Source organism: Mya arenaria, chromosome 8 (genome assembly GCF_026914265.1).
Source record: "Mya arenaria isolate MELC-2E11 chromosome 8, ASM2691426v1".
Classification (NCBI taxonomy): Eukaryota; Metazoa; Mollusca; class Bivalvia; order Myida; family Myidae; genus Mya; species Mya arenaria.
Genome location: NC_069129.1, coordinates 69,016,994 through 69,027,316, shown reverse-complemented (window position 1 = coordinate 69,027,316; position 10,323 = coordinate 69,016,994). Strand labels below are relative to the sequence as shown.

The following is a 10,323-nucleotide window of genomic DNA, read 5'->3' as shown; positions in this document are numbered from 1 at the left end:
AGAAGGAGACAGAGTCATTTAAAGTAGAAAAACTTTGAAACCTGGATTGCAAAAGAAAGGAGTACAACCCAGCATACTATGACATAAATCCATGCAGTGCTTTTCGTTAGAGAATGGTGGCAGGGTCCTTTGATAGGGGAAAAATAGATTCGTTATGGAAAAAAGGGGGGGAAATACAAAAATACTAGCATGATTCAAATAAGTTCTACTTGTTTTCAAACCTATTATTCTACAACCCTATCGAAATATTCATGAATGGCACTTAAAATATTGCATACATGCCATATCCCCCGGTGGGGGGAAAAATCCCCCGGAATTTGGACCCATCCCCTGGTCCCCCGCTGGGGGATCCATATCCCCTGGAATTTAAAAAAAACAACTTTTAAAACTTGCTTAAGGTTGACAGTGGAAAGCATCAGTGAAATTCCATGAAGGATCATGATGACTAAGTCCTAATAATATTGTAATTTGAGTGTATTTCTGTATTTATTCTTATACTATTATATAAATGCAAATATTGCGCAATTTTCACGCGTAAAAATCCCCTGGTGTAATATCAAAATCCCCTGGAATTCAGACCAAAATCCCCTGGGAAGCCTCTCAGAAATATGGCACTTATGATATTGCTACATTTGCTTAATGTTAAGAGGTCAATGTGTTAAGAGGTCAATCCTCATTTTTAAGGTTCTTTTTCCTTGATAGAGAGAAAGATTTTAGTTTTCCAAGAAGGGAATGGTGCTGAATTTCCTAGAAAAAAATGCTATGGTTAATGGACAAAATCTGTACAAATCCTCTACAACTATGCCACCACAATTACTGCAGTTAACCAGTACTTATATCAAATTCTGAAAGATTCTAGAGTATTCTCCCTTCAATATCAGCCAAACCAATTTTTATAATTTGTTTACATAATTATATGAAGTAAATGTTGTTATATGCAAAAGCAAATTAAATTTGCAATATTTAAACTTTCTCATTAATCAGAGGTTTGATAAATCTACACATAGCATCACCACTTTGGTGTACGAGAATGTATTTTAAAAGCCTATTGCTTGTTTTTGTCTGTGTTATTTGTGCTGAAATTAAAAAGCATTGATGCAGTGAGTAATTCATGTTAAAATTTCATTAGTAGCACAATTGTGAGTGTGACTCTAGATATAAGAGGTACATTTGCCTAGTTGACATAGAGCACAAAAAAGAGGTCCACCCCCTAAACATTCCCATGCAAGTAGTGTTTCCAAACCTCTGTTATGAATTTATGTAATGGCAGAACACAATCTTATGGTATTTTATTTGTTGTTTTCATTATTTTATATGTCTAGTGTAATGAACTATAATGTGCTATTGCTAATATCACAAGTTTGTATTTTGTTAGATGTTTTTGATCATGACTTGATGTACTTTTATGCAATTGGCAATCCATCAATGCGCACTACTACTCACAATTTGATGAGTGTGTGACTGTATAAAAGCCCTTTTTATGATAGGAGATCCTTTAGTCAAGGTTATCCAGCAGAGTTACAGCGGCTTGCATCATATATTGCAATCGATGACATACAGCTTGCATATTATTGGCCTTTCCCTGGAATTCTGTCTCCAGTCTGTGTAGGCAGCCGCTCATTGGAATATTCAACCAGCTCTCCAAGTCTGCCCATTACTTGAATGACTGTCCAACAAACATGGCTGCCAGGCAATGAGTATTGATTGAAGCAGATCTCAACATATTTTGGCTTGTAACTTAAATCTATTACCAGGTTTGTAATTTTATTTTGATTGTAATAAGCTCTTATAATTTAGATATTTTTAAAATAACTAAAAAATAGGTGTTTTGTAGTTGTTAGCACTGATTGGTAATGAAATTGTTGTGTTATGCTGGCCGCACCTATATTTCATTATGTTTTTCATTCCCATGTGCTTTTTCTGACGCCAAACCCATGGTCTGGCAAGTTGCTTACACAAGTAGTTTTTGAGGGTTAACCACAGTCTGCTTTATGATTGGTTAATTAAGTAATTAATATGACGTCATTTTGATAATAATCACTTAAATTATTAAAATCTGCTGCTTTATATCAGCATGTGTAAGACACTGGTAATAGTAGTATGTCAGTAACTGTTCTTCAAAATTTACTTGTACTTAATTATTTGTGTTTAGCAATTTAAATACAGTGGGATATAGAGTTTTGACTAAATTGAATTATTCTTCATGTGAGTATTTTTACAGATTTTTTTTATATTTAAGTACCAACTTGTCTTTTACTATGTTCAATGATGCATTTTTAGTCATGTTTGAACATATATTATTCTGAGTGTATAAGTATAATAATATAAATATGTTCCAACAAGAAAATCTGGTAAAGCAAAATTATTTTTGTATACATGTGACAATAAATCTTCTTTTATTTTGTGGATTATTTAATATGTTGAGTGAAGTGAAAACTTATTAAATGTGTATTTATTAAGTATCCAAGTAGTTCTACAAATACAATAAGATAAAAATATGAATGTTGCTGTTAAGCAATAAAGACTCTGCCAGGTGGACACTGTCAGTATGACAGATTGTTATGTTGATGATTATGTGTATATTACAGACATTCAGATTTTGTCAACAAAAATTTTCAAATCCATGCTGTATGTACAGGGTGAGGAATCACATGGCTCAAAGGGGTTCTCACATGGGTGTCCAAGGATCTGCACATTTTAATAGGACCTCATGGCATGTGACTTTTTACGAAGACTTTGTCAGGTTGAGGAACCACGTGACTTTAAGGGGTTCTCACATTGCTCACCATCGGTCACAACCGATGTAAGCAAACAATTATATTAAGTTCATTTCTAAAAAAGTTTTTTGACAGAAAAAGATATGAAAATATTTCTTAGCCTGTAAAGGCTATGGCTATGCTATTTTCTGCTTCTAAACGTGTGAAATATTTTAGGTTTGCTTGTATTTTAATGATCATTCATGCAATTTTTGGCAAAAATTTCAACTTGACTGAATTATTGATGAATGATGCAACGCTGAAATTTTGGCCAAGGATTGCATCATTTAAATATATAAGCAAATCTCAAATATTTCAAACATGTAGAGGCAAAAAAAGCTTAGTCTTTTATAGGCTAAGAAATATTTTCATATCTTTTTTGTCAAATACGTTATTTTGAAACTAACATTACTTAATTGTTTGTGACCCATGGTGCCCAAAGTGAGAACCCCTTTAAGTCACGTGTTTCCTCACCCTGACATAGTCTTTGGTAAAAAATAAAAACGTCACTTCAAAAATCATTTGCCATTTTTCAAGAAGGTAGAATCTATATATACATGTAGGTATTCAACATTTTGATACCAATTAACTGTTAAATCTTCGTGGTAATGACGCACAGAATGATGCTTAAAATGCTTCTGTGTCCGTGTATTTAGTTTTGCACAAAACCCTTGATTCAAATATATTTTAGAATAAATTGTTTTTAATACAAAATACACTGACTCGTGGAATAACATTAAAATTTCATTTTCTTAGATGTTGTGAACTGTTCTTCCTTTGAAATAAAAAAAAAATACCACAGGAAATAAAACAATGCTAGTACAATAGAGCATTTACATCAGTAAGACAGATTCAACTCATAACAATTTAACTTGGACCTGTCAAAATTCATCAGGTTTTACTACAAACGTATTTATTGGATTCACCGGGGAGGATGGGCAGCATTCACTACTTTTACACTATAATTCGAGGAGCTTTTGTCTGATCATGACCTCAATTGGAAATAATGTATGTGGGCGGAACAAATTGGCCAAGATTGATGACCTGCCATGTCACCCCAGTCACTTCAGAGTTATAGCCCTTGGATTGCTTAAATTACACCAACCTGATGTTGACCATGCTGTTACTCAAGGATCTTTTGTCTGATATTTGACAAAATGTGTATGGACGGTATATCATGGCCAGGTTTTATAACCAGTCAAAATGTGTTTGGGCTGTATATCATGGCCAGGTTTTATAACCAGTCAAAATGTGTTTGGGCTGTATATCATGGCCAGGTTTTATAACCAGTCAAAATGTGTTTGGGCTGTATATCATGGCCAGGTTTTATAACCAGTCAAAATGTGTTTGGGCTGTATATCATGGCCAGGTTTTATAACCAGTCAAAATGTGTTTGGGCTGTATATCATGGCCAGGTTTTATAATCAGTCATGTTCCCAGTAACATTAGAGTTATGGCCATTACATTGCCTGAATTAAACACACTTTAAAAAAACAATCTAAGTTTGACATGCACATCTTTTGACAGATGGTATATAGTTTTGTTGTTGATAAAACCAGTTTAATTTCAAAGCCTTGTAAAGAAATAATTCATGCTGCTTTTACCTTGTGCCATGACTTGAAACAGGATTGGATGATGTAATAAAAAAGTTGCAAAAAAATGAATAGCTTACGTTGGTGCAGTCAGCTCTAAAGCAACGCAAATGTAAGCCTTTTGATTTATTTTCTATGAAATCACTTTGTCATTTTGCTAAACAAAAACAATTTGTGATGCAATCAAAGTTTTCAAAAGCGTGACAGAGATCCTAGACACAATGTAGACTGGCCTTGAAGTTATTATGTAGCTATAACAACAACACAATCAAAATCACTGAATTGTGTGGAGGCTGAACAAGTGATATTTTATTTCCATGTTTTATCAAACATTTGTTGGACATTGCATTTCTTGTATGTACCACGTATGTGAAAAAAAATTGATATTGTGAGTTACATAATTTTATGCTATCAATTATTTGATTAGATAAGCTTAGTTTTGTTTTGACTTGATTTTCTTTATTCTGAATGGATTTTTTTTTTGTATTTTAGTTTAAAAAAGAAATGAATTTAGTTGTTTTGTATTTCACCATATGATATCCAAAATCTGACAAAGCAATTTCCATTTTAATTTCTTTGAATAAACTTATAATGATGAGGTTTTAAAACATTGAAGTTCAAAAGATGCTACAAAAATCATACTGTTAAAATATTTACGAAATAAATCTTCCCATTTAGCTTAACAAAGCTTCACCAAGTTTTAAAACATTATAATATAATGCAGTTTCGCTCTTATTCATTTAATTTGAATGCACATAGTTTCGACTTACAATAATAAATAATATTTTTTTATATCTTTTAAATAAATGATTTGGCAGATTTAGAATAATTTAGAATCGTTTGTAGTTGGCTAAACTTGAAAAATACTGATTGCGTCAGCTGAATTCTTGTTGTGTGGGGCGTTCATTATTCTGTGTATAGTTGATACACTGCCAATGTTTATTGGAACTGGATCAACTTTGGTCTGTGATTGTAATAACCATATTCCTATAGCAGGGCTCCATGGAAGTATTGATCAATCAAGACCATTCAAACTTGAGGCCGTGTTTTATGTAATCTGTATGCACAAAATCATAAGTTAAATTACCGCATTTAAATAGCATTTTAAAATAAGCTTACTGAACAGTAGCAAACGTCAGAGTGACACTAGAGGATAAAGGGAGAGTTTCCTGAAAAGATCGTATAAAGTGTTGTAAGTGATATTTATCACGTAGGCAGGAAAATGCACCGCAGTGACACATGTGATTCAGGATTTAAAGGTACATTATGGCGCTTCTTTTCGATATGTATTCGCTTATTTGATGTAATTATGGTTGTCATAGGTAGCTCTGTATTGTTTTTATCTTTAAAAATCTGCTTAAATTGTTATTGATTTTTAAAAATTAAGAAAATGGAGACTTGGCGAAAACATTCATTACATGAATGTGACTGTTGAAATGTACCAGTATACGGTAGCCATTTTATCCAAGATGGTTATAATTTAAAAAAAATTTTTTTGTATAAACTGAACTGTAAGGAGTTTTAATATATGTTACATATTATATATCTTTGTGTCAGAGTATGGAAAGTCACATGTTATGTTTGTATTTCATCAGTGTAAACACAAACTTTTAATTTAATGTTGACATTGTTTTATACTGTTATTTGTAAATGTTGATATGAGGTGCTACCCTCAGCCTGTTTGCTTAATAAACAAAGTCCTGCATATCAAATATTTAGATTCTGCATACCTAATAATGCCAAATTTGAGTTACGGAGTACTGTGTACTGCCAATTTAGTGGACAGACTTTGAATACTGCACACCGAAAAGGGTGGTTTGAGCCATTTTGTATTCATCTTGTATATCATATATATATATGGTTTTGAATTTGTGGAATTCCACCAGTATATCAATCAGTTTATAATGTTTTGTGAAGATAAATTATTATCAAACTATTGTTGTTATCAAACGTTTGTATTTTAATGTCCCCTGCTATATATATATCAAAAAGTGGTATCATCTTATAGGGACAGCTCATTTAAAATACTGGCCTACGTGACTAGACTCTCATAACTTACAGGTTAATTGAATGGAATGGCCCGACCTTTACATTCTTGACAAGGTTAATCTCCAGCAACTTGTTGCTAACACTCTCCTGTAACTGTTCACAGTGTCATTTGATATTCTTATCAATCTAATGTAATTCACATTTAGATTGCAAATGAAAGCTAATTTGGTCTTTTTGATTAAACTATCATATGGGTTTTTTCTGATGAAAGTTTGATTTACAGCGGTGTGTCCCTAATTTTCATGTGATGCAACAGCTTTTTGATAAATATTGACAGACGAAGAGATGGTCACAGTGTACGAAGACCACTCTACATCATATGTATATTAGGACAACTGAAAGACTTAATTAAGCAAAAACTTTGTGGTGGACCTAAAACATTTGATTTTAATCAGCAATAAAATTATTTGCAGATTATGACGAAGTTAAATCAATAAAACACTCTAATCACTTGTTAAATATTTCAACAAGAAATCTGTCTCAAACCCATTGAAATCTTAATCCTTAATGGATTAAATGTTAAAAGTTTTATTTCAATGTGATTTTCCTGAAGGACAGAAACTGGATTTAGGTTTGAGTGATCAAGGTGATTCCAAGGTCGGGCTTATCACACAGGGGCAGGGTTATCAGATTTATTTTACAATTGCTTCAGTCAAGATCTCATATTTTCGGTGTAAGAAAACAAATAAACTGACTTTGTGTCCTGTTTGTGAACATTAAAGTGTGCTGAACATGTCAGGAGTGGAAGGTTAATATATTTTGTAATTCTTAGAATGTAAAGAATTTATTCATTCATCTCATTTATTTTCCTTAACATGTACTCAAAATAATTATGATTAATTAACTACTCCATATTGTCATGTTAAAAATACAGTGTTTTTTCCTCGCCATTTTGGGTATGGGGCCGGTGGCCTTTGTTGTGAAATAAAGACAGAAATCATAAAAAGAATGACATAAAGCTGTGTTTTTAAAGAATACAACAAATCGTGTTTGTTTGTTTTTTTGGGGCGGGGGGGGGGGGGGGGGGGGGGGGCGGGCATTTATTATAAAAATATAATTGATTTTTTTCTTTTTAAACATACAATTTGAAATTTATTTTCACATTTAGGATAAAATAGATCTAGCATTGAAAATGGGGCTGAAATTTATCAGAATTGTATGATTAAATTATATTTTTATTTTCTATTTTGTGTGGAATAATTTAGCTATTTAGCTGTTGGGAATTTCAGCCACAAAACCATGTATTTAACAGATATAATTAACCTTTCTTATAACTAACAAGCTGGTAATGTTTAATTTATTTATTAAAAGTGCGGATATTTGAACGTTATCATTGTGCCGGTTCCTGGCTAAAGCATATTATGTTTTTTTTAAGTTACTGAGCTGTACAAGTAGGTTTCAAGTTTTCAAGTACCCCTGGTACTACAGTTGGCTAAGTAAACAAGGGGGACAAGTAGGTTTCCCCTGTTACTACAGTTGGCTAAGAAAACAAGGGAGACAAGTAGGTTTCCCCTGGTACTACAGTTGGCTAAGAAAACAAGGGAGACAAGTAGGTTTCCCCTGTTACTACAGTTGGCTAAGAAAACAAGGGAGACAAGTAGGTTTCCCCTGGTACTACAGTTGGCTAAGAAAACAAGGGAGACAAGTAGGTTTCCCCTGTTACTACAGTTGGCTAAGAAAACAAGGGAGACAAGTAGGTTTCCCCTGGTACTACAGTTGGCTAAGTGCACAAGGGGAACAAGTAGGTTTCCCCTGGTACTACAGTTGGGTAAGTGCACAAGGGAGACAAGTAGGTTTCCCCTGGTAGTTCAGTTGGCTTAGTGCACAAGGGAGACAAGTAGGTTTCCCATGGTACTACAGTTGGCTAAGTAAACAAGGGAGACAAGTAGGTTTCCCCTGGTACTACAGTTGGCTAAGTAAACAAGGGAGACAAGTAGGTTCCCTGGTACTACAGTTGGCTAAGAAAACAAGGGAGACAAGTAGGTTTCCCCTGGTACTACAGTTGGCTAAGTAAACAAGGGAGACAAGTAGGTTCCCTGGTGCTACAGTTGGCTAAGTAAACAAGGGAGACAAGTAGGTTTCCCCTGGTACTACAGTTGGCTAAGTAACCGAGCCAGATAAGTAGGTTTCCCCTTATACCACAGTTTCTCCAAGAACACAATACGGAATTCTAACGTAATATCGTGCCAATGAGCATATAATTAAGTCTGATTGCCAGAAAAACATTTGAAATAAACTCAAGTATATCCTAGACGTACATAACATTTATTACATAATTGTATTGACCATATGCGTAATATTTCAGACAGCGAATCACCAGAACCCAGTCGACCCCAGTCAGACTGCCAGGAAACAGGTCTCAACATGAAGGACCTACTTGCACTCCATAAAAGTAAGTGTTCTGGTATGGTGTGCCCAGAGGATGTTGTGGGTTAGGGTTTACCTGTCTTGTGTTCCTAGTGATGGTTAGGTTGTGAGTTTTACCCATTCTTTGTGCCCAGGGTATGTTGGGGTGTAGGGTTAACTTGTCTTATATTTATTTTTGTCTTCTGAATGTTTTACTAGTAAACTAGACAAATGTAAATGACGCATCTTTGGAAATGTTAGGGTATTTCTTGTTCCTAGATCTTTGATGACCAGTGATCAATCTTGAATGTTTGCCACATAACTTGAACCTTAGCTCAAAAGTTTATAACTGTGTATAGTTTATAACTGTATGCATGTGTAGAAAGGGCTTTACTCTGTTTTAAATTATGGTTGAGTTACCTCCCTGACAAATATAGAAAAGTATGTCAATGGTGTCAGCTTGCATGTCCTTGTCCTCCATTTGGGGCTTTTTCTTGTTTTCTTTTGGTGTATTTTGATAACAGTTTACAGTTTTGCAGTAGTAAAATATGTTTTAGAACAGGTGGAGTTTAAAATTAATCTGTTGTTGTTGTAATAATTTTTAAACTCCATTTTAGTATTCATTATGAATGTTATTTAAATATTGTACTTAATATAAATATGTATATTTACTTTATCTCTTTTAGATAATCTTTTCTCGTGTGAGGGATCACATGAAATTAACCTTGCAGTAGGTGAAAAATGTTAAAAAAACAGGCAGGTTAATAAGATCTCTTCAAACTTGAACCCTTTCAATAGATGTTTAATTCCTAAATATTTCCATTATAAAAACAAATTTATTCAGCACCTTCTGATAATATTGACATGATATTTTTAAGTAAGTATGTTGAAGCTTCATGTTAGCTAAAAATAGCTGAAATTCATATATATAAAAGACCGTATGCCATACTGACATTTATACCCAATGGACATTTCTGAAGTTTCTGACTGAACGAACCTAGCACATCTATAGGTATTACTTAATGTGTGTGACAAACTATTGAATAACCAGAACAGGTCATGTATGCTCATTTATCAATTGTTTTTTTTCTGTCATTTAATTTGTTTATTATAATGAAGTATATGCAGAAAGTAATTAATAAGTTTTGTTATCCTTGATGTATCTTTTATGTTCAATGGTTGGAATAATCATGTCTCTTACAAGAAAATGAAAAAATAGATCCTAGAAAAGAAAGAAAAAAGGGGAAATAACTGATAAGCAATTAGGCTGACAGAAATAAAAAACGGAGATGGCTGTTTATTATTTTGATAAATCTTTATATACAATTCCACACCTTGCAACTCCTTACCTTGAGGAAATTGGCAAAAATGGTGTTATCTTTGCCATTATTAATGTTTTGTCTAAGACTCAGGCAACCTGTAAAATCAGCTGTTTTCGTTTTCTTGGCATTTATTGAAAGACTTGTAGAGAGTTATAAATGTGAAGCTAGCTGCAGTTATGTGCAGACTGTGCATATCAGTGCACTGTATACCTGTCAGAGAGTATCATTTCCAAGGAATGTTGTAAACAAAATCATTAT

The 10,323-nt window shown here is 33.4% G+C and overlaps 1 protein-coding gene across 5 annotated transcripts in view; it reads left to right on the top strand.

The window, feature by feature from the left end:
• Positions 1 to 1,604: 1,604 nt before the first annotated feature.
• The window catches only part of LOC128244927 (b(0,+)-type amino acid transporter 1-like), a 35,131-nt gene continuing 26,412 nt past the window's right edge, over positions 1,605 to 10,323 (top strand). Inside the window, exons 1-2 of one of the 5 annotated variants that reach the window (XM_052963079.1) lie at positions 1,605 to 1,754; positions 8,703 to 8,789. In XM_052963079.1, coding sequence (XP_052819039.1) covers positions 8,762 to 8,789 — 28 coding nt within the window. In that variant the 5' untranslated portion in view covers positions 1,605 to 1,754; positions 8,703 to 8,761. Of the gene's footprint in view, positions 1,755 to 2,068; positions 2,206 to 4,712; positions 4,737 to 5,356; positions 5,608 to 6,837; positions 7,146 to 8,702; positions 8,790 to 10,323 lie in introns of those variants that run through there. The other 4 variants (XM_052963078.1, XM_052963080.1, XM_052963076.1 and 1 more) reach the window with 4 other exon arrangements.